The 25325-nt window shown below is 41.7% G+C and overlaps 1 protein-coding gene across 1 annotated transcript; it reads right to left on the reverse strand.

The window, feature by feature from the left end:
• Positions 1-1361: 1361 nt before the first annotated feature.
• On the reverse strand, positions 1362-24596 carry cratb (carnitine O-acetyltransferase b). The gene is made up of 15 exons (XM_072674298.1): positions 24279-24596; positions 22838-23068; positions 19529-19647; positions 18352-18405; positions 17728-17893; positions 15911-16085; positions 14843-14933; positions 14541-14628; positions 13750-13850; positions 13195-13314; positions 12296-12418; positions 10668-10803; positions 9863-9925; positions 9533-9670; positions 1362-5604 (listed from the first exon to the last, which is right to left on the reverse strand). The coding sequence occupies exons 1-15, from the start codon at positions 24324-24326 to the stop codon at positions 5401-5403; spliced, it is 1857 nt and encodes a 618-aa protein (XP_072530399.1). The 5' UTR covers positions 24327-24596; the 3' UTR covers positions 1362-5400.
• Positions 24597-25325: the final 729 nt, after the last annotated feature.

A 25325-nucleotide genomic window follows, 5' to 3' on the forward strand; every position in this document is an offset into this window, starting at 1 on the left:
AATAATAAGAAGAAGAAGAAGAAGAAGAAGAAGAAAGTAATTAATAATACACGTTTAATCAGTCATATATTTATTGATAAATAACTGAATATTTATAGAAATAGAAAAGCAAAAAAGAGAAAATAAATTTAAAATAATAAAATAATGGAAAATACCATATTTTAACCAGTAATGAGTTTAATGATAAATAATATTGATTTGTGTTCAGAGGTTTGGTCGCCCTTGTTCAAATGAAACATGTTGATTTTCTGAGTGTAAATAACTGAACAAATCCTCACCTAAACAAACTTTAGCATGCACATTTTACCCAATATATATATTTATTTACTGAATTTAACAAAAAAACAATAATTATAATAATGAGACATTATCATTATTTTATTCTGCAAATAAACAGAGTGCATTAAAATGATAGAGAAGAGAGAGAGAGACAGAAGTGAGACACCTGAGACACCTGCCCACTCACTGCTTCTACTGTCCAAGAAAGGCTTTCTACTAGATTTGGGAGCATTGTTGTGAGGATTTGATTGCATTCAGTGACAAGAGCATTAGTGAGGTCAGGATGTTGAATGATCTTCCCACCTCCCCCCAGCTCAGTTATTGGATGCAGTGCCATTAATCCAAAGGGCACAGCTCCACTGCTCCACAGCTTAAAGCTGGGGGGCTTTATACCCCTCTAGCCCACACCTGGCATTAGGCATGGTGCCAGTAGGATCATGTTATTCTGCTCCTATTATATTGGCAATATTTCTGGACATATTTTGCTGAACACATTTGGCAAATCACAAATATGACATGTGCAGAAGTAGTGGCACTTTAAATGTGTATGTTTTATAGTAGTTTCCTGAAGAATAGTTTGAGCATTAGAGCCTCATGTCATTGAGTCATTTGAACAGGGCTGCACAAACATTTTGCATAAGACTGTATACATACATAAGTAGAAACAGACAGTAAACATACGTAAACATACATATACCTATAAAATAGAAAAAGTGTTGATCCTGTTGATCATCAAGAGACCAACACTGGCATCTGTTAGCTGACGTAACAGAATCTGCAGTTCTCATTCTCCTCTAATTGCAGTGAGCTCTAATGATGTTGCACTATTACATCATGATAACATCATTTTTATCATTTTATTTAAAAGATTTTTTGGGATTTTCTTAAAAACAATGAGTGTGACCAATTTAATATGATAAATCAATTAAGTGACAAAACTCTGGATATTTAAAAAAATTATATTTAGGATATTTACCCTTTCTGAAATTACATCTGGCTAAAACAGCTGCAATGAAAAATTAGTCAGGGTATCTGGATACTTAATAAATAACGTGTATCAAGAAATGACAACATTCATAAACTCAATATAAAGCAGCATTTAATTGCATTGGTTCCAAAAGCACCCACACATGCAAGCACATTCATCTGTGTATACGGTCAAGAACTGTTCACGGATACAGCGAACCTCCATATTAGCCTTTCCAATACACTGACATGCCAAAGTACACATGGCTGTACGGTTTGGTCCTGTCTCAGGCAGCATGATGCATGTGTGATAACATGAGCTGAATTAATAAAGCTCCACAGCGCCAACCAGCCACATCTGATTGTCCAATGAAACCTGTCTGGTTCAGTACTATGGAAAAGCAACGTGGAACTGTATAGAATCTGTCTGTAGTTCACCCCAAATGAAAATCAACACATATGCTATATGGACAAAAGTACTGGGACACCTGCTCAATCATTGTTTCCGCTATTAACAATGGGCAGGCTTTTGGAGCATTTAATTGCATTCAGAGACTTTAGTGAGGTCAGGATGTTGGATGATCACCACCCAAACCTCACCCCAACTCATCCTAAAAGTATTGGATCACCATCATTCACTATTACCATCATTCCAGAGAGCACAGTTCCACTGAAGCACAGCTCAATGCCGGGGGCTTTGTGGGACTGTATTCTCTGCAGTAATAGACCTTCATCCAATACCTTTGGGATGAGTTGAAAGCATCTGACTTCACTGATACTCTTGTGAGGCTAAATGCAATCAAACCCTCCAGTCAAGCCAATATCTACTACTACTCTGACAGGTAGAGGCTGTAACTGCAGGCAGATTAATAAAATTCCACATTCATACTTTTGGAGATATACACTCTTAAAAATAAAGGTGGTCAAATGGTTCTATTAGTAATACTGTTGGTTCCACAAGGAACCATGTTTCTAATAGAGATGTGTGACTGTGAAGATCCTTTAATTTGAAAGATGACCTTTAATCACCTTTATTTCTAAGAGTGTAGAGTGTGTTTTCCCCAGGAACCACTTGCACCAGTAGACTTAAATGAACCATTAACCAAGAGGATTCTCCACAGCAAGATTTCCCACATACTGCCACAGCACTTCCCCAAACTTGGCCTACTCAAAAACTACTAAACATCCATTCTGTTGAAGGGAACATTGTAATGAATCATAGGCACGAAAATGGTGTCCATGTGTGATACTATTAAAATACTTTATAAGGACACAGGTATTGGGACACCTCCACATTACACCCACAGGAGATTTCATGACATCCCATTCTAAATCCATAGGCATTAATATGGAGCTGGTCCCCACTTTTCGGCTCTAACAGCAACTCTGGAACTGCGCAGTTATTGAATCGGGTCTGTGACCCGCTCAGTAACTTCCCCTTTTCAACAATACCACTCACAGTTGATGGGGAATATCTAGGAGGGAAGAAATTTCACCAACCGACTTCCTATTACAGTACTGCACTGGAATTCAGTGAGCTCTTTAGAACCATCCATTCTTTCACTAATGTGTGTAAAAGCAGACTGCCTGGCTTGGCGCTTGGTTTTATACACCTGAATTCAATGAATAAGTGGTGTGTCCCAATACTTTTGTCCATATGTAGATTATAATGTAAAAAAAACAAACAATGAAATACAGTTACAACAAGACAAACAGTCAAAATCTCACAACTGAGTCTCAATTTCACACTATAATGATGACATATGGTTGAAATGCTTAAAGTGGTAAGCAAAGTGGTGCTCTAGCCAAAATGGAAAGGTGAATGATTTACTTTTGGTAGATAATTAACTTGCTGTTCCTCATGTGGTAGACAAAACAAAGCAAACAGCAGATGCTGCAGCTGACTAAGAGAGGACTACAAAGAAAGTATTTCGTATGGTGCTGTGTGGTTGATGGACCATATTTTAATATTACAGGACTAGTAAGTACACCATATTACAAATCTTAACAGCCAGAGTTCCCTTTAAGCACAATTCCAAGGATACTGCTCAAAAATGCCCTGGTGTGCATCTGAAAAGGAAGCGTTTTTGCATAAGTAAGCCACTAACTTTAGAATAAATACAAATGACATCAATAAAATTGTATGTATATCAATGTATTTATGTATTTTAAAAGTTCTGCTTATGGAAGCCCAGTATTATTGGTAGTCATCGTCCAATACGTGGCTAAAAAGCCCAAAAGCCTGAAGGATAACTACTTTTGTAAACAAGACATTCTGGAGTTCTCTTTATTTGTATTTATTCTAATGATAAATGGTGTTTTTACAAACAAAACACACTTAAATGTTGAGATGAAGGGTTTTATACTAATGTACTTGAGCACTAAGACTGAAATAGGTGGGAAGACTGGTGAATTACAGCACTTCCACAAGTTTTCCATTGCTCATTTGCTTAGCACTGCATTTCTTAAGCTCAACTATGCACAACAGCAAGGGTTCAGTATATTTAATGCTGTACTTGTTTGATGTATAAGCTTTACACAGACTTCAACCAGACCCAGCTCAGCCCAAGTCAGACACTTTAGGGTAGCAGTTCTCAACCCTGGTCCTGGAGAACTCCCTGTCCTGCACATTTTCAGAGTTTCCTGGTCTAACACACCACCTTCAATTCAGAAAGGACTTGTGAATGGGTTGATTAGCTGGAGCAGGTGTTTTGGGAGCAGGGTAAACACCAACATGTGCAGGGCAGCGGGTCCTTTAGGATCAGGGTTCGGAACCACTGCTGTTTACACCAGTGTTTCTCAACCCTGGTCCTGGAGGCACCCTGCCCTTCATATTTTAGTGGGTTCCCAGCTTCAACACAACCACTGCAATTCAAGAGGGGCTTATTAATGGGTTGATCTGCTGGATCAGGTGTATTGGGAGCAGGGTAAACACTGAAATGGGCAAGGCAGCGGGTCCCCCAGGACCAGGGTTGGGAACCACGGCTCTGCAGACCATGGGTGGAGGACTTTCCTGCTCAAGCACACCCGATTCACCTCACCCGTAAGTTTTCAGGTTTAGTAGGTGTGCTACCGCAGCTAATTCAGCAACCGGTGCTGGACTCTGGCCATCAGTTCCCTGCTGTAGACTCTGCATTTCACCTCAGAGGAGATGCTTAGTCAGGTGCTTGCTGATGGCAGACGCACTTCATGGATGCTGACTGGCTGGTCGTATCCATTTCAGACAGTCCAATGAAGCCCCCTTTTGCTCTGAGCTTCAGTCTCCCACTACTGCTGTATGTTTTTAGTCTTAATTAATGCATAATGTAATACATGTTGATTTACTGAGCCTGAGCTGTGGATCCTACCCCTGAACCTGGAGGACCCTCTGCTCCCAACAGACCTGACCCAGCTATTCAACCAATTAACAAGCCCGTAGTGAGTTGGAGCAGTTAACCACTAAAATGTTTTGGGGATAGGGGGTCCTCCCATGACTACAGGTAAAACCTGTTATTAAAGCAATGGCAAATTGTGATGTAGTCAAGATGAATCAGGTTCTACTCAAGAAAACATGAAACAATGAGAGAAAAGAAAAACAAATCATGAACATACCATGACTATGGCAAAGCTCAAAAGTTTTAACTATTCTGCAGTCAAACCAGCCTGACTGAAGATTACCGTCTGACCACTGGTCATCGTTTTGGCTAGATGCCAGATTTAGATGAAGATATAAAGTTGAAAAGGAATTTCCCCAGCTTCCAAACACTGGGTACCTCCAATTTGTGCCATTTTCCTACTTCTACCTACAATTTCCCGTTTTAATGGGAAATTCAGATCTTGCTTATTTATTGTTTAATTCCTGTTTATTTTTATTCTTAATCATTATTTATTCTTAATCTTTATGTGCCAGTAACACACAAAGGAGGAGTTTAACTAGTGTCTGATGCTTCTTTTATACTCCCGAGCCCTTTTCATAGAACACAAGGCCTCTTAACACACAAGATAACGGAGGCTGGTGCTGGCTTGACACTCATTTTATATTCCTGACCACTCTCCATAAAGTGGAGTGCTCCTGAAGATCAGATGAGACGACAAGGAGGCTCTCAGAAAGGTTTTAAAGGTTCATTAAGCCCTTAGGATACAAGAGCAATCAGAGACGAGATCACCGCAGCAGCTCTACACAGCAGGCTGCAGCAAGTCTTGGAGGTCACACAGGGTGGTCTCTAGCGTGACTGCCAGTTTCTCAGCGTTGGTGTCCTCGCAGCAGTTGAAGGCCGTGACGGAGAAGTGAACGTGGTCTGGCTGTGGGTTGTAGCACACCGCATACCCATCTGGGACCAAGGGCCCGAAACACATCACACTGTCCGTATTAGTAGGAACCTGCAGGGAAAGGTGGGGTTAGGAAAGGTTTTTAAACAGGAGTGAGTGGAGATAAACTGGCCAAAGATTCAGCCAAAGATTAGGGCCTAACCAATAGAAGCTCTTATAATAAAGGTGCTTCTAATGGTTGAGTGAAGCACCTTTATTTTTAAAGCAAGACCATGTGGCATTTTTACCTTAAAACAGCAGATTCAGGATCATGTAGATGCTCCACTGACTGTAATAGGGAGAAAGTCTCTATAGTTGCTACTCCACTAACAAACTTTGGTGAAGCCGCACAAGACCTCTCTCCAGAAGTGCATAACGTGGCGTAACCATACTTGTATCAAACCCTGTAATATTACTCCAATGCCGCAGTCCACATGCTTCTTTCACTTTTAGTGAAGGCTATATATCTCCCAGCTAGTCCAGAAAAGCATGTAATTTATTGGTGAATTACACTTCCAGACAACAGGGGGAGTCCAGGAGCCAAAAATACCAATTTTCCATAATGCTGCTTTAAAAAATGTATATCAATATTGATGACCTGCGATATGGTCTGCATCAAAACACTGCTGATAATTCACTAATTTTAGAAGAATTGTGGATGAGCAGGTGTCTACAAACTTGTGGACAGAGTGTTAGTGTGCTGTTAGATCCTACAGTGGTTAAGAGTGGCCAGCAAAACATAACCAGTTTTCCTAACTATCTGTTCCACATTTACATTATTTTATTATTATTATTATTATTATTATTATTATTATTTATTTATTTATTTTACAATTGGTACCCCTTCAAGACTGGGACTCAGCATTCAAAACAGTGTGCAGATCCTCTGTTTATCATATAAAGGAGCAATGTTATAAATGTCATCCATGTCCACTTCATGGACAAAAGTATTGGGACACCTGTTTCTTCAGAAATCGAGGGTAATAAAACGAGTTCATCTTGCACTGAACTGTGGAGCAGTGGAACTGTGTTCTCTGGAACAACGGTTGGTGCTCCATCTAATACTTTTTTTTAATTTTGGCGAGAGCTGAGGGTGAGGTGGGGTGGTGATCATCCAACATCCTGACCTCACTAATGCTCTTATTGCTGAATGCAATTAAATCATCAGCAATGCTTCAGAAACTAGTAGAAAGCCTCCACTGGACAGTACAGACAGTTACTTCAACAAAAGCAGGATAAACTCTTCATTTCGGAAGAAGCAATGAATGAGCAAGTGTCCCAATACTTATGTCCATATATTGTCAGTGTTGTTCAGTGTGTATAAGTTGGTGAGCTAGATCAGTGTTTAATGCTAGTTTACAGTGGCAGTTCATAGCCTGAACCGGTTACGTTACCAGTTGTCTGTGTTTTTCACTTTGCAGGTACTATCATGCCCCTCAGCTACACTGAGTCAATGAGGACAAGCTTAGCTATCCTCAAACTGTGTGTCATTTATTTTCCTCTGTGTAAATACTGGCGAACTCTTGCTATTCAATGTGCCGTACGTCATTTTTCTTTCAGCAATGCAACGGATTACAAAACCTACTACAGTTTCAGTGTCCATTGCGCCTTTAGCTGTGTCCTGACCACTCTGTGTTGACTTCTATACCTTTGTTTGAGCGACACACTATTCAAATAAACTCAACTTGCAATGGTTCCTTTTTTCTTGGTGTTTTAATAAAATGCATAGTTTTAAACTATGATCAATAAAGCCTACAACTCTGAAAACTGTCAGGATCCACAATAGTATTCTCGAATTCGGTCAGGGCATAAAAGCCTTGGAGCAAGTCTGCTGAGGAAGGCGTGACAGTACAAACAGTGTCACATTCCTAGCTCCTTCACGCGTCTGCATTTGAAAGAATCTGTGACCTGTTTGCGCAGTTTCACATTTAAGCTTATTCATCAAATCCCTCGCTTTCTTGATTTCAGGCTCATGCCTCACTCTAGTTTGTCAGTGCGTTTTTGATCATGGGTTCCTGCGTTCTTTTGCTAAAATCACTTTTCAGGACGTATTCTATATTACACTGTGTGCAGAATTTTTAGGCAAATGAGTATTTTGATCACATCATCCTTTTTATACATGTTGTCCTACTCCAAGCTCTATAGGCTTGAAAGCCAACTACCAATCAAGTAAAATCAGGTGATGTGCATCTCTGTAATGAGAAGGGGTGTGGTCTAATGACATCAACACCCTGTATAAGGTGTGCTTAATTATTAGGCAACTTCCTTTCCTTTGGCAAAATGGGTCAGAAGAGAGATTTGACGGACTCTGAAAAGTCAAAAATTGTGAGATGTCTTGCAGAGGGATGCAGCAGTCTTGAAATTGCCAAACTTTTGAAGTGTGATCACCGAACAATCAAGCGTTTCATGGCAAATAGCCAACAGGATATTCGCAAGAAACGTGTTGGGAAAAAAAGGCGCAAAATAACTGCCCATGAATTGAGGAAAATCAAGCGTGAAGCTGCCAAGATGCCATTTGCCACCAGTTTTGCCATATTTCAGAGCTGCAACGTTACTGGAGTATCAAAAAGCACAAGGTGTGCGATACTCAGGGACATGGCCAAGGTAAGGAAGGCTGAAAAACAACCACCTTTGAACAAGAAACATAAGATAAAACGTCAAGACTGGGCCAAGAAATATCTTAAGACTGATTTTTTAAGGTTTTATGGACTGATGAAATGCGAGTGACTCTTGATGGGCCAGATGGATGGGCCCGAGGCTGGATCAGTAAAGGGCAGAGAGCTCCACTCCGACTCAGACGACAGCAAGGTGGAGGTGGGGTACTGGTATGGGCTGGTATAATCAAAGATGAACTTGTGGGACCTTTTCAGGTTGAGGACGGAGTGAAGCTCCCAGACCTACTGCCAGTTTCTGGAAGACACCTTCTTCAAGCAGTGGTCCTCTCTGAACAGTGTCTGGGAGGCTGTGGTGTCTGCTGTACGCAATGTTGATCGTAAACAGATCAAGCAAATGACAGAATCTATGGATGGCAGGCTTTTGAGTGTCATGGTAAAGTAGCTATATTGGTCAGTGATTTGTTTTTGGTTTAGTTTTGAACGTCTGAAATGTTTATTTCTACATTTTGTTATATTGGTTTACCTGGTGAAAATAAATACCTGGTGAGGTGGGTATATATTTGTTTTTTATTAAGTTGCCTAATAATTCTGCACAGTAACAGTTACCTGCACAAACAGATATCCTCCTAAGATAGCCAAATCTAAAAAAAAACCCACTCCAACTTCCAAAAATATTAAGCTTTGATATTTATGAGTCTTTAGGGTTGATTGAGAACATAGTTGTTGTTCAATAATAAAAAGAATCCTCTCAAATACAACTTGCCTAATAATTCTGCACACACTGTATACAGAATATACACCGATCAGCCATAATGTTGAGTACGTCCCCTTGTGCTGCCCTAACAGATCTGACCGTTTGAGGCATGGACTCCTCAAGACTTTTGAAGGCATCCTGTGGTATCTGGCTCCAAGAATTTAGCAGCTGATCCTTTAAGCCCTGTACGTTGTGAGGTGGGACCTCCATAGATTGCATCAATGAGCCTTAGGTGCCCATGACCCTGTTGGCAGTTCACCTCTTTTGGTACGTACTGACCACTGCATACCAGGAAAGAACCCCACAAGACCTGCCTGATGTTTTGGAGATTTGACCTCTAGTCGTCTAGCCATCAGTGTTTGGCCCTTGTCAAGGTGGCCCAGATCGTTCACCTGCTGCCTAGTATATCCCAACCCTTGACAGATACCACTGTAGATGAAGTTAATCAGTGTTTTCTACTTCACCTAATGTTATGGCTGATTGGTGCATCACAAACAATAATGTTTTGTAATGAAAGAATCGAACCCTAGTCTGCCATGGGGACAGCGGCGATGTTACAGACTCCACTATACCAGTTTCACCCGTCTCAGTGATGTTCTGTATGTATCGGTTCATATCTTTGTATTGGTACCTGTCCTGTTCGGAGTTTCCAGTGCGTGGCCAGTCCATACGCCGTATCCATAAACATTCTGGGCACGCTTAGTCCCTCCTCGATAGCCTGCAGCTTCAGGCCCAACAGGTGGCGATCTATACCCTGCCCATGAAGCGCCTGGATTTAAATAAATAAATCACACACACACACACACACACACACACACACACACACACACACACACACACACACACACACACACCAGAAATCAGATGGTCAAGAAGCTCTCAAGGCACCACTCCTTTCATAACCTGAGTAATCGTAGCTTAATGTAATCGATAGCATTGATCGGTAAAGAGACACAGCTACCTGATCTGTGAGCTGACTGTAAGCCTCCACAGCCTCTCGGAGCAGCTCGATCTTGGCCTCTCTCTGAAAACAAGCACACACACATTTTTCAACATTTAAGCTCTTTTAAGAATCTTCAGTTTTCAACCTCTTTGTTTTAATCTTCAGTCCTTGTTCAGCCTTATGGATATACACCAATCAGCCATAACATTAACACCACCGACAGGTAACGTGAAAAAACACTGATTTTACAGTGGCGGATATATTAGGCAAGGTACTGGTGGTTTTAAAAATAGGACAAAACTGGCAAGCGTAAAAATCTGAGCCATTCTGCCAAGAGCCAATCTGTGATGGCTGGATGACTGGGTCAGAACAAAACATTAGGCAGGTCTTGTGGGTTATTTCCAGTGTTTAGGCTCACAGATGCAATCTATGGAGGCCCCACCTCCCAACTTACAAGACTTAATGATCTGCTGCTAACGCCTTATTACCAGGTCTTGTGGAGTCCATGCCTCGAATGCTCAGAACTTTTGCGGTAGCACAAGGAGGAGGGGTCCTACTTAAAAGGCAGGCGGTACTAATGTTATGGCTGCTCATGTATGCTATATGTCCAGAAGTACACGGACAGTTGGATTCACAGACACTCTTCTTAGATGTGCTTTTTTGTTAACTTCATACTTAAATAAACGTATCTTAAGACGTCCTGCTCCTTCAGCGGTTCAGTCAAGTGTATTGATACTGAGTCTGTGCCTCTTTACTGCAGTGACAGCCTCTACTCTACAGTGAAGACTTTGAGGAGGGTTTTTTAGCATTTTCTTTGACTCACAGAAACTGCAGGGTCGTCGAAGGCCTGGATGAAGCTCAGCATCTGATTGGTCGGCGAGCGGATATAGTCAGTGCGTCCTCCCCGAAACATTCTGAGTGAGGCAATGTCACACGCTGCGCACACCTCACTGTGCACTCTGACAATACACAGCAAAAACATTCACTAAACACACACACAGAGACTCAAGTGTTGGTGTGAAGAACCTTTAGATCAGCAAATAACCTTAAAATCAAGTGAATATGGTTCTTTATATTCATATATTTCACAAACAAGGTTCTTTAAGAAATTAAATATGGTTCTTCTATGGGGTCACTCAAAGAACGCTTTATTTTTAAGAGTGTACCTTTAAGACAAAGGACTAAAGCCCGATATTTCACTGCCTTCAGCTCACCCAGATATTGTCAGGTCCGTAAATCACACTGTTACCACACTGAAACGACACCAAAATGCACTGCTTTCCTTAGTCCACTAGATGGTGCTGTGTAGTGTTTTGTTTTTCTTCATGATGAGACCAAGGCCAGGGTTTGATTCCTTAGTTCTTAGAAAGTCTTCTAAAGTCACATTCAACTACCTCTGTAAATCACATTGGCTAAAATCCCATGCTGAATATGCAAATTGCCACTGTCCTGCAAAAACCTTGTATCTCTGTAAATGTGAATCTGTCAGTTGTTCTTTATATCGTCCCAAGAAAATATGGATGAATAGAAGAGCTCCTAAATAAAGTCATAAATATTATAAATTTTTACATTGACTTCCATTGAGTAAAACACTAATATTATAATAACTAATAACATTCCTACATGTAGTCGTAGTTTTGCACCTAGTAAAATATGAATGAATAGAAAAGCTCCTAAATAATTTGTCATTTTTTTATTAGTTTTATTTTTTTACATTGACTTTCATTGAAGGTTTATAAACATTTTCTTTGCAAGGTGTTTTGACCACAGTGATGATATCTAGAATGACATACAGTAATGTGCAAAAGTTTAAATGAGTAAAACACTAATATTAGAATAAATACTAATAACATTCCTACAGAAAGTCGTAGTTTTTCATCACTGTGTTCATTAAAACATCACCAAAGTTCTCCTCATGGAGTCTAGCATTATTTATAGTAATCATTCAACACCTGGTTTGGTAAATCAGTGCTTAATGATGGTAAATCAGGTGCTGCTGGTGATGGGATTGAACACATCCACGTGGTCCTGGCTGCTGGGGGCATTCAGGAGAAACCTGGAACCAAGCTTTGTTCTTCAAACTAGCTCACAGGATCACCTACTTTCTTCAGAATGAGAAATTCTTGCTCTTTTTACTGTATTTATGTTTGCCTGCATCTGTTTTAATGAGATCTGGAGTTTTTACAAGCCTGTTCCTTACTGGTAAATAGCCATGAAACGGGCTGGAGATGATTGCATCCTGTACAGGCTCTAGTGATCCTCACCCTTATTAGATAGTATGCAACTGTTCTGGGTTGTGACCTTACACTCAAATCACATCCACAAACTCCTTCGCTACAGTAGCCCAAACCTGCACCCTATATTTAAGCTAAACAGATGTTTATCAGACTGGGCTGGTCTGGCTAGACTGGTTTCTATTTACGTCTGCAAAAGGAATGGGAGTTAACTGACCTGTAGTAGGCCAGCTGGATGGCCACCTGGATGAAGGAGTTGGGGCTGAGGTGGAGCTGCTTGGGGAACTCCTTCCCGAAGCGCTGGAAGTTGAAGCAGTTGATATCCAGGTCATTGATGAGGCTGAGGGCAGAACATTATTTGATCATTGGCTTCATCCTCAGCTCAGAAGAAGCTACATTTATATACATAGTGTGTCCAAATGTTTGTAGACACCCCTTCTAATGAATGCATTCAGCTATTTTAAGGTGCACCCATTGCTGACACAGATGTGCAAATGCACATAAACACAGCCTGTCTAGTCCCAGTTGAGGAGTACTGGCAACAGAATAGGACTCTCTGGAGCAGATAAACATGGGACCTACTGGCACTTGGCTAGAGGGGTATGCGGGCCCCCTCAGCACTGATCTGTGAAGCAGTGGAACAGTGCTCTCTGGAATGATGAATGGTGCTCCGCCCAGTGGTAGCTCAGACCAAATCATGAGCAAAATCGGTCAGGAAATGTGTAGTCAGTGGTAGTGTAGTACAGGGCAGTGATGGCTCAGCGGTTAGAGCACTGAGCTATTGATAACAGGGTTGTGGGTTCGATTCCTGGGCTCGGCAAGCTGCCACTGTTGGGCCCTTGAGCAAGGCCCTTTACCCTCTCTGCTCCCCTGGTGCTGGAGTTGGCTGCCCAACGCTCTGGGTGTGTGTGTACTTACTGCCCCTAGTTCACTAGTGTGTGTGTGTGTGTGTGTGTGTGTATGTTCACTACCACAGTTGGGTTAAATGCAGAGGACACATTTCACAATACGTGCACCTTTTTTTTTTTTTTTTTTTTTTTTTACCTATTTTAGTCTGATCCTGGCATTCATTTGTACAAGTATGCTGCATGTTTAATCACAGTGAGCTAAACTCACATGTCCAGATTCTGCTTGGCCATTTCAATGTCCCATTTGATCGCTGGGTCAATGTAGAAGTAGAGCTTCTTTGGCATCGGGAGAGGAACAAGAGGAGCTCTAACGGTCTCAGGCTTTTTACTGGAGAGAGAGAGAGAGAGAGAAAGCAACAGAGAGAGAGAGAGAGAGAGCGAGCGGTCAGTCTTCGTTGTAAGAATCAATGCTAATACCCACACGCCTGTTTCCCAGACACAGATTACACCTAATCATAGATTAAACAAGTCAGAGAGTCAAAGAGGATTCGGCACACACTCTCTAAAGTTCAGGACTAACATTTCACAAGCACTATTGAGGTGTAGGCAGTACACTGACTGTAGTCTGAATGTTCATAAATGTGTATTCCTGTATTCCTGGACCCAGCATACTCATGATAACAGGAGACTGTTGTAGTATATGTGGCTGTACCTCAAACAAACATTGCACTTTTCTCCATGTACATATCTAGAAAACCCATCAAAGCTACTGAATTTGAATGCAGGTCCACATAGACAGTAATTTAACAGTGTGTGTTTATACCAGAACTGCAGAACATGGTCCAGCAGCACTGCAATGGGAGGCCCTTCAGCTGTGGCCTGCTCATACAACAGACCCCACGAACCATCCTCACCCACCACAAACTAAAGAGAGAAACACACACACACACACACTTCACAACCGTCCTCAATTCTCATTATTTATAAGGTAACTGTGCAACGGATTCATCATTTACTTTACTTGTACCAAATACACTATATGGACAAAAGTATAGGGACACCTGCTCATTCAGTGTTCTCTTCCAAAATCCAGAGTATAAAAAAAAAAAATAGCTTAACCTTAACCTTTTGTGTGTCTGTAGGAGCAGTGTTGTAAAGATTTGATTGCATTCAGGCACAAGAGCATTTGTGAGGTCAGGGTGTTGGATGTTTATCACCCTACCTCTTCCCCAACTTAGCCAAAAAGTATTAGATGGAGCACCATCATTCCACAGAAAACCATTCCAATTAATACCCGTCTAGCCTATGCCTGGCATTAAGCATGGTTCTAGTGTGGCGCCCATGTTTATCTGCTAAAGAGTCCTATTCTACTGGTAATACTTCTTTACAGGGACAAGACGAGCTGTGTTTGTGTGCATTTGCACAACTGTGTCAGCAATGGGTGCAACGTACAGTGGTTGAACGCATTCATAAGAAGGGGTGTCCACAAATACTTGCACATATAGTGTACAGAATTTAAAATCACTGTACTCCGGTTTTAAGTGGTGTGTTTCGTCTGTGTGCCAAAATATCCTGATACATTTAAATAACCAGATAAATCCCACAGGTGCCTACCTGTAACGTTTTATCAAACCAGCGGTTCCCACTGTTGGAATATGTTCCTCCTCCGTGTAGGATCTGAGCAGCCATTCGGCTTGCATACCTGCCAATCATCGATAACACACAAGAAATGAAACAAGTTGTCCATAAATAAATAAATAAATAAATAAACAAAAAGATAGAAATATACAATAATTTAACAAAATAACTCACATAATACTAACCCAACAGTCCCCCACCCCAACATATAACTAACTAACTAACTAACTAAATAAATAATTAATTCAAAACGAGACATAAGTGGGCAGCACTCATACTTCTCATCAGAGATCCTCATAACGGGAGAGTCGAGACACAGTGTGAAGAGGCCTTTCTCGATCAGCCTCACAGAGTCCTTATTAATCCTGTCTGAAGAGAGGAGAGTAGATAGCGCAGAGAGTCATCCACATTCAACATGAGGGTCCCACTAGAGCAGGTCCATCAGAGGACTACAGTCCGTTAGTCAAAGGTAGGGACTGAACTCATTTATGGCATTTGGCCGATGTGCTTATCCAGAATGACTTACATATGAAATTATGTTACACGGCTTGTTCAGTCAGAGAATGGGGTGTTACCAGCAGCGCACCACCAAACTCCAAACGAATTAAATGTTCTAAATATAAGCCTAAATTATAAACCTTGAGTAAGTCAATAATTTATTAATTATCAGCGGTTAGAGCGCCGGGATATCGATAACAGGGTTGTGGGTTCGATTCCCGGGCTCGGCAAGCTGCCACTGTTGGGCCCTTGAGCAAGGCCCTTTACCCTCTCTGCTCCCCGGGCGCTGGAGTTGGCTGCCCACCGCTCTGGGTGTGTGTGTGTACTCACTGCCCCTAACACGTGTGTGAGTGTGTGTTCACTACCAGATGGGTTAAATGCGGAGGACACATTTCGCTGTACAGTCCACACTGTACAGTGACGAATACGTGCACCTTTATCCTTTATCTTTTATCCTTTAGCCAGACAAGCACACTACACCAATAAGAGTACTTGGGCAAGGGCCCCGAGTGGTCCAGCAGAATAAGGCGCGGTCACTATGACCAGAGTACAGCTGGTTTGAATCCCAGTCTTGCTGCTAACCATTGGTGGCTGTACAATTGGCCTTGCTCTCTCCAGGGTGGGTAGATGGTATTTTCTTCTCACGTCATTCCAATGCAATGCTGTCTGGCACTAGCGTCTGCTGGTCCAGGGTCCTTGGGCAAGACTCCTAACTCTACATTCTCCTACATGTATCACATGATTCTAATGTAAGTCACTCTGGATAAGAGAATCATCTATACTCCTATTACTTTTTTTTATTCTATTAATTTAGTGGTGAGGCAGTGAGGTTGTGTGTGCATATGTACCTTGCAGCAGGCGGTTGTAGGCCTGGCCCCAGGTATGCCGATGTTCGCTGGTCAGGATGCCCATGGGCTCTTTATCGGTCTTCCAGGACTGGGAGCGAATGCGGCACAGCTGAGCGTGAATCTGACCCTGAGTGAGCGGAGTGCCGTCACTGTTGTACACATCCAGCTGGAAAAACTACACACAGACACAAATGAGTTAACCACAATAGTTCACATACCTTTTAAACACCACATCCAAAAGATTCCAGAAGAACCAGATTTTGTAGCCTATTTTGTCTCACATCCAGGGCTGGGTTTTTCCAAAGCCTCTCAGCAGTACTTACTGAATGAATTTTATTCACCTCACACAGCTTTTTACAACATGTTAAATCCCAGTTTTTCACCCCCGACTCCAACAGATGAAAATATCATCCCCGTCACCATCACAAACACCTTACATGTCCATTTAAGCTGTTTTTTTCCTTTTGTACTTAATGAGAATCTGACAGTTTTTTTTACATAGTGCCAAACTTCAATGATGAATAGACCAATAGAAATGCTCCAAACTGACGTCAGTGTGAACAAGAGTCTAGACAGACATTCCAGGAGCCCAAGAAAACATTCTCAGCAAGACCAAACGTTCACAATGGCTTCACCTTGACTACCAAGTTTCATATGGGTAGCAAACTCTGACAAGGCCATTTCTTCCACCACTGTGAACAATTCTGACTAACCAAACATCTTGGTCATCTAATTATGCAGAAATTATTAAAATAATTGTATAAAAAAAAAAGAACTGTCCATTAATGTTCACTAGAGCAGAGTGAAATGTGAATATTCAGCCTTGCTACAGCTCGCGGTCTCTAGAGAACCTTTCTGGCAACACAGCCAAAGTGCTGAATGACAGCAGGAGCCTCCCTCTGTTCTGTTGTACCCATCAGTCTAATAGCTTATAGGTTGGTATTACCTCAAAGTAAGATTTCAGTACAAATAAAGTAATGGCTGTTATTGGCTGTTTAGACCTGTTTATCTCCCACACTGAGGGGCTGGGAATGATGTTAAGCAGTAACTTTTATTTATAGCTGCTTTCCAACGGGAGAAAGTGGCAACTCTGTTGCTCTTCCTCACTTAGGGTGCTGGAAAAGACTTGAGTAACTCTAAAATGCTATTCTAAGCGTCACTAACAATTTGGACGTGCTAAAATTAAGCTAACACAGGTATCCCAAGGACTGTTTAACAGCTTAAAGCTTTATTGTTCTTCCTCACTTAAGATGCTGGACATGACACAAGGACAGGTTAAACTTTATCAACTCCTGGAGGTTTAAAATGATGCTAGAACAGATATCCCAAGGATTGATGGCTAGAGGTTTGTTGCTTTTTCTCACTGAAGGTGCTGGAAATAACACAAGGACATGTTATCCTGAGCTTTTTCAACTCCTGGAGGTTTTAAAACTATGCTAGAATGGACATCCCAAGGATCAACTCCTGGAGATTTTTCAAAGCTATGCTCGGACTCTGCAGAGATGCTCAACATTTCAGTCACCCGACGCTCCAACCAGCAGCCACGCTCAAACCATTTGGAAGTAAAGTTCAAGCTTCTGAGGATCAGGCCGCCTACACAAGACAAAAACCAGTGGAGTGGATTCCCTGCTCTGATATACCTGACAAGTTCACTATGTCCAAAAGTATCCAGACACCCTTCTAATGAGCGAGTTCAGGCACTTTCTGGTTCTCTCCGGAACAGGAAGCTCTGGAGTAGCTGGACATGAGCCTAATGCAAAGTGTGGGTTAGATGGGTATAATGGACAAGTAGAGTCAGATGTGTCATGTGGGCTCACCTGGTAGTTGCGGACAACGGTGATGTGGGTGGGGCCACGGCGGGGCCGGCCGTAATGGACTACGTGATCGTGCTTTGGTCCAGGGACCCGACAGGACGAGAAGAGCTGAGGATACAACTCCATACACAACGGCCTGCCTCGCATGTACTCCACAGGCAAACCATCACTGAGAGAGAGAGAGAGAGAGAAAGAGAAAGAGAGACAGAGACAGAGAGAGAGACAGAGAGTGTAAAAGTGAAGTAAGACAAAGCGAGAGTGAGTGAAATAAGCAAGAGAGAGAGCATTAGTGACATAAAGTAAGCAATAAAGAACAGGCGTGGAAAAAAAAGCACAAGACAGAGAAAGAGAGTGAGAGTGCCAAAGGGTGAGAGAGCAAGTGAGCGCGAGAGAGTGTGACAGACGGACAGACGGCTTCATACAGATCCAGTAACTGAAACACTAAATTTAGAAACACCATTAAAATCACTCTTAGCATTTGTTGCTGAGAAACACACACACACACACACACACACACACTAATATATATATAACCACAGGTTAGCATCTAGATTTAGTGACAGTCCAGCTGATCACAGCTGAGCTTCACTAAATCTTTCTGTTGTAATAATGAGAGGCAGGACAGACCTGTCCACTCTGGCCTTGAAGTCCAGCACTGCGGAAATGAGCTTCGCTGCAAACCTGAAAAGACAAAGCCAATCTTTCCTTAAAGGCCAAGAATGGAAAACTGTAGTTATGCTGGCATAGTTGAATAATGAGAGTTCAGTACAAAGTGACAAATTGTGAACCTCCAACCTCCGGTCGTTCCTCCTTTAAACATTATTTGAACTTACCCTCCTAACTCCACTCACTTCTTCCCCACGAAGCAGTGTAACTGACACACCAGCAGCACTGTCTGTGTATTGTACCGACCCTTTCCGTTTGATTCGCCATTTGTAAAAGCGTTTCAGGCTGGTAAAAGTGTTTCACAGCTTGTAAACGTGTTTTATTTTAGTACATTTGTTGCACTTCCCAGCCACCCAGATACAACCATAAAACCATCTGATATGAAATTACCAGAAATAGAATAAGGTGGCAGAATAAGGTGGATAGTAACTTCACACTGCGCTTTTCTAAAGGTTGCTTTGGGCTGTGCTTCCAGCTGTTTCTAAGCAACAGTAGTGTTGTAGTGTCCCACATTGCCCTGGTAATTTCTAGTGAACAGCGTTGCTCATGACGTGTCCAGTAACTCTCAGCACTGGACGCTGTGATTCCAGATATTTTCCCATGTAGTTTGTAGGTAACAGTAGGATTAGGTTGCTTAGCACAAATCTTTTATTGACTTTAATTCAGAACACAGTTTGAAACGCAGCTCAGCTGCTCACGTGTGTTTTTATGTGATGCGTGCTGACGCATGTTGATGACACAGTCCTTGATTTGATCAGACCAGTCAGCACAAAAAAAAATACTCATGACATCAGTTTGAGTTATTCACAGCACCTTGTGAAGACAATTACACTAGCAGACAATCTGGTAAACATAGGCAAAATTATAACCTTAATAAGTGCCTTTTATTTTTCACCATAAACAAAACCAGCTCAGGCTCAGAGTTTCTTATCTGGACAAACTGCTGACCTCACACTGACGCACAATGTCTACTGAGAACCATAGAGACTCTATAACCCAGACGGCCTTTATATGACCCTCATACAAATAGGAATGTGCAGGAACAGATCTATATGTCTGAGTGTGTTTGTCTGTGTGTCTGTGTGTGTGTGTGTGTGTGTGTGTATACATAGGCTCATAGACTGGGGCTGTGACTCACACTAACTGTCCCCTCCAGTCAGTAAAGTCTCGTCTGGGTAGGGAGATCGCTGGATTGGAGTGAACTGCTAGTGGCTGACGGCTCTCCAGATACGCCCACTGCACCCACCAGTCTGTAATCTACAGAAAGAGGAAATTAAATAGAGAGAATGAACAAAACAGAAAGAAAAAAATAAGAAAAATGAAATTAAGTCAGAAAAGGAAAAAAAGGCAGAGAAAGAAAGAAAATAAAAAAATAATTAAAAATAAATAAATAAATAAAGACAGAAACACAGAAAAGGACAAGAGGACAGAGAAAGAGAGAAAACTATAAAAATAGAAAGAGAAAAATAATAAATAAATAGAAAAAAAAGAAAGAAAACAAAAAGAAAGAAGAAAGCGGCAGAAAGAAAAAGACAGAATAATAAATACATAAACAGGCCGAAAAATAAATAAAGAAAAGAAAGCCATGAATACAAAAAAGTAAAAGAAAGACAGAAAAATAAAGAAAGAAAGAAAGAAAATAAGAAATAAGGAAAAATACTGAAAAAGAAAAATAGAAAAAAAAGAGAAAGAAGAAGAGGTACATGTGAACACACGCGCACACACGCACGCACACGCGCGCACACACACACACACACACACACACACACACACACACACACACACACACACACACACACACACACACACACACACACACAGCAGAGCAGAGCAGATAACATTCTGTTACCAAAATATCAGCAGCAGCTGTGCTCAGTCCACAGAGCACACACTAAACCAAGAGAAGAACAAAAGACAAACACACTGACACACAATCCACCTCGAGTTACACACACACTCAAAGGGCAATTTATCAGAAACCCCTCTCTTGTAGCTCCACCTTGCTGGTGTTCAGTTAGAGACTATAGATCATCTGTTGATGCACAGTTTGTGTTCATCCTCCTCCAGACCTTCATCAGTGGTCAGTTTCAGACCACAGAGCTACTCTTGTCTGGATATTTGTGGGTGGCAGACCCACTCTCAACCTAGCACACATGTGTAAAAACCCCAAAACCCCAAAATAACTGGACAACAGCATTTCTGTGGTCATAAACTGGCCAAAGACAGATGCAGCAACAGATGGACTAATTTTGCACACTTAGTGGACTTGGTATAAGGTTGGTGTTTCTAATAAAGGGGCCAGTGAGTGGGAGAAGAAGGTAGGGATTCAAGGAGACAGGGTCACTGCTGTGCTGAGAATGGCCCACCATTCTGTACCAGCACAGCTATACAGTAGACTTAAAAAGGTAGGTGACGCTCATGAAGTGACCAGTAGGTTAAAACACACAGCATCTATGGTCAACATGCCTTTCTAAGAACATGGACGGCGAGGATCTTTAATTAGAGTCATTAGTGGCTGGACCGACGGTGGTAGAATTAAATATTTTGCCTAATGACTAACAACTAACTCACAGGGCTAATCCATGTGCATACAAGCTAGGTGGACATGAGGTGGCCAGTGAGTGGGAGTGTATATACACTGACCCAGTCTTTATAATAAAGTGAACGGTAAGTGTCTATAAATCAGCAGTAGAGATCAGCAGTGTTCTTACTGCACCAACAACCTCTCCCAGTCAAATCCTTGCTTACGTAATGCACGCTATACATGCAAACACATCCAGACACTATTTCTAATTGATAAATGCAGTACATTACAGTACATGGTTATGAACCTGCTGCCTGATGATGAATGATGAAAAAAAAAATGACACTGTCTTTAATGATGGGTTTGAGATTGAAGATTTTGGCCTGACTTGTTCTTAATTTACCCCTCTTGGAGTCTATGGGCATTTTTTGCGAGTAAGGACCACACTCTAGAGCTGGCCTGGGGAGGCGAACTCAGAAGTGTGCTGGGCAGAAGTGCAGGGCAGCTTCAAACCTACCTGCACTCTCGTGGTTGAGGTGAATGGCGGGGAAGAAGGGAGGGGACGGGGTGGTAGTGGGTGTGATGCTGTTTAACATGAAGATGGAGTGAGAGTGGAGGGATTATGCAGGGAGCAGGAGGAGTAAGGATGTGGTCCATTTCCCCCCAAAATTAAGCCATAATAGAACTACTTCTAAATTTTTTCAGATCTTCTTAAATTCTCCTTAAAAACGCACCTGCATAGAAGAGAATACCCACAAAAGCACTGTGTAAAGAGACACTTTGACCCCAAACCTGTAAATTATATGTTTGTCTGTTTATTGCTAATACTAGAGAAACACTAACAGCCGGAAACAAATTCCTTGTGTGTGTGAACATACTTGGCCAATAAATCTGACTCTGACATTTCTTGGGAAAACATGCCTTTACTCATGTGAGCGAATTGTTTGGGTCTCACAAAAGCACCAGAATGTGCGAATACATACAGAAGTGTCTGAAGCAGAAGCAGAAGACGTGTCTCTTCTTGTCCACTGGTCAGTTTCACACATAGATGGAAGCACAAATCCAGAAAATACGGACGAAAGGCAAATGACAGACACACAAGTCAACCAGTTAGACACGACGAGAGGCAGAGAACAGTCTCTCGACTTGTCTTCATAGCCCCAAAACTTCGGATGTGAGTCACATACAATCTGCAAATGAGGGCTCTACAGATTCAGTAAATGAATGAACGATATTTGTGCTGTTTTTGTGCTGTGCTGTGTGACGGGTCATCAAAAAGATATTAATAGAAATGGCAAGAAACATTAAATTTGACACATCAGCGTGTTCGTAGACTCTACAGGATTACAGCCAATCATAGTCCACAAATATATTATATAGATGTATATGTATTTAGATTTGCCACTGATTTACCATCATCATATTAAGAAGACACGTGGTGGTGGTAGCTTCACTGGTGGGTTTGATGGGTTTAGGAAATACAATGGCTTTAAGTATGTGTGTGCTGTCGTCATGGCAACACCTGGTTCCATTCCTCACCACTGTTCAGAAATAAGAGTCAGTAGGTTTCTTTATAATGACTCAGTTTACACCAACCCCCCACTCTGGATGTCTGCTTACATCTTATACACTGACGTAAGCAACAACAACAACAAAAAAAAACATGAATTGACCCTTAATAACCTTTAAGATGGGTCAGAGTAGCAAAACTAATCATCCGACATCAGCACCTGACCTCACTATGCTCTTGTCTCTAAACTCAAATTCTCAAGACACAGCAATGCTCCAACATCTAGTGCAAATACTTAACTGTAGTAAAGAGGGACAAACCCTCAATTAATGCTCTTGATTTCCGATGAAACTGGCAAACAAACAAAAAAAAAAAAAAAACACACACCCACACCCACACCCACACACACATACCCAGTTGTGGGAGTGCCTGGCTCGCTTCTCCAAGCCCTGCTGCAGTTTTTCACCCAAACCTCCCGGGCTGCTAAAGCGCTGGACCATCTTGCGGGTGTGCTCGAGCTCATCGGGCGGCAAGAGGGGCTGCAGGGCATTCAGGTACTTCTGCAGGGTCTGGGCCAGGGGAGGCACCGGCTGAGGAGGCACCGAGGTAGAGGATGAAGAAGAGTTGGCCTGTCTCACCAAGGCCTGAAAGAAGACAAAGGAATAAAAACTTAAGCTTAGCTTCAGGCACTTTTACAAAGATTTTGCAAGTTTCAAAAAATTTTATCAACATCCCCAACATGAAAGGCAAGTTGATCCTCCAAAAACCCCCAAAAAACATTTTCCCACCTTAGGTATAAAGTCCTCATTAACATTATCATTTATATATATGGACCCATAATCATATACAAATGTGACAGGGTGGTATTCGACTGGCCGGTATGTGACGGGGTGGTGGTTTCATCCTAAAATGGTAGATTTTGATAGATTTTCATCCAGTGGACACTTTATTAGAAACACCACTCTTCTACTTTCACTCACAGCCACTTCCCTGGAAACACTTACCAAGTCCACCGAGTGTGAAACATTAGTCCATCTGTTGCTGCATAGATTGTCACACCCTCTACCCCATCTGTCTATGGTCAGTTCCTGACCACCGCAATGCTGTTGTCCAGATATTCTGGGGCGATGGGGTTTTGTAGATTTTGTTCCTGGCTGCCTCAAAGGCTTCAATGATATCACTTCCTCTTTGTGATGTAATTTAAAGCAACAGCACATTATAGACGAAATAAGTTAGCGTGACGGGGTGGTAAGTCACGCACACAAAACATTTATTTCGTAATACTAGAAATACTAGCATCATGTTGCTCAACACGGACATGTGGAAACAGACAAGTGCTGATAAAACATGATAGTATATGTAATAGTATGTTACTCTTCCATATTAATAATCCATATTCTCACTGAATTGCAAGCTTTAAGCTTTGGGAAAACACACTTTGGCACATTTGTCGCCTTACCTTATGCATCTCACCAAACCTTACAGAACCAAACGACAGTCATTTCATAGGAATGACTGAAGAAAACACACTGATTTCACTGACAAAATGACCCTAAAAGTCAATTACAGCTGTCTGGACCAGAAGTAGGGCATTAAAGGTCAGCTGTTAGGCTGAAGCAGCAGGCCAGACTGGGCTGTTTACTGCCAAAATGCACTGCATACATAATCAAACTGCAGGCTATGTAATATTAGTGCATTATTAACGTCAACTTTCAAGATTATTAACACCAAATCTGCATCTGCTCTGCTGCTGTGCACTAGTTTGCTAACTTTGCATTAGTTTAACTTCGCGCACGTGCAATAAAAACAACAGTGTACAACAGATGGTCACGTGACCCGAGCCTGGCTGCTTACCGTGGAGCGCAGGACGAAGTTTGCTCTCGATAGTTTCTCTAAAATCATGATTGTAAGCTATCTGAAGCTCACGTCGGCCAGGTGTAGGTCCAGGTCATAAAGGAGTGGAGGAAGAAGGCGTTGGGGGGACAGCAGCGTCATGCAGCCCTGTTTATAAGCAGGGGCTGAAGTTAGAAGGCAGGCGTGTGCAGTGCGCGCCCTGTGCGCGCTCCCGAGCCTCTCCCTCCGCCGCTTTTCACAGACGGACGGTCTGATCGGAGCTGCTGGACGTTTTTTGTGGGGATTTGGACGGAGTTCGTGATCCCCAGCACGGCAGCAAGTGAGGAGGAGGAGGAGGAGGAAGAGTGAACACGTGGGCAGGGCTTCCCCTGTCAGGGATCAGCACCAAAGACCAAACCCTACCGTAATGTAGCGAGAAGGAGCGCAGCTGACATTAGGACAATAGCTTTGTTTACATCGTGTGAGCTTTGTGAGTTTTCTAATGAAGGAAAAAATTGATAATGCCATTATCAATTATGATTGTACGAGGTAATATATCATATATCAATAACCCAGATTACATTTTAAATATGATTTATATTGATACACATGGTATGCACAAGTGCAATCCTGCAAAACGCTACAAAGTGCATTTATAAATATCCAGATATTGGTAATGTGATTTTATATGTTTTAATATTATATACATAAGTGCAATTTGTGGAAATCGTTACACAAAGTTGATCTCTTTCTCTCACTATTAAGGATGAGGAGGATGCCCAACAAGAAGAGCCTGTTAAAGTACTTGAACTTCTTTTACCGTAATATACGACTTTACCGTAATATACGACTTTACGATTTTTTATGTAAGGAAAACAAAAAAATAAATAAATTCAGATGGCAGTGTGATGTATGTGATATGCACATACATATATTATGTAAATTCATATAAATTCAGATGTAAATATGAATTTCAGTTCATCTCTTCGCCTCACTATTAAGGGTAAGGATGATAAACAGTATTGGAAAACAATGAAAAACAACATAAGAAAAATATTGTTTTTATGA

This window comes from Salminus brasiliensis, chromosome 2, assembly GCF_030463535.1.
Source record: "Salminus brasiliensis chromosome 2, fSalBra1.hap2, whole genome shotgun sequence".
Taxonomy (NCBI): domain Eukaryota; kingdom Metazoa; phylum Chordata; class Actinopteri; order Characiformes; family Bryconidae; genus Salminus; species Salminus brasiliensis.

Bases quoted from the DNA above. Each gene is read 5' to 3' on its own strand.
- cratb (XM_072674298.1), bottom strand. From the start codon at position 24,326: ATGATTTTAGAGAAACTATCGAGAGCAAACTTCGTCCTGCGCTCCACG. The intron at 10,804-12,295 runs GTCAGTTAACTC...GTGTATTGTCAG, and splicing joins ATCCAGCTGGCCTACTACAG to AGTGCACAGTGAGGTGTGCG. The intron at 9,926-10,667 runs GTGAGTCAAAGA...GCTTGTTTTCAG, and splicing joins TCGACGACCCTGCAGTTTCT to AGAGAGGCCAAGATCGAGCT.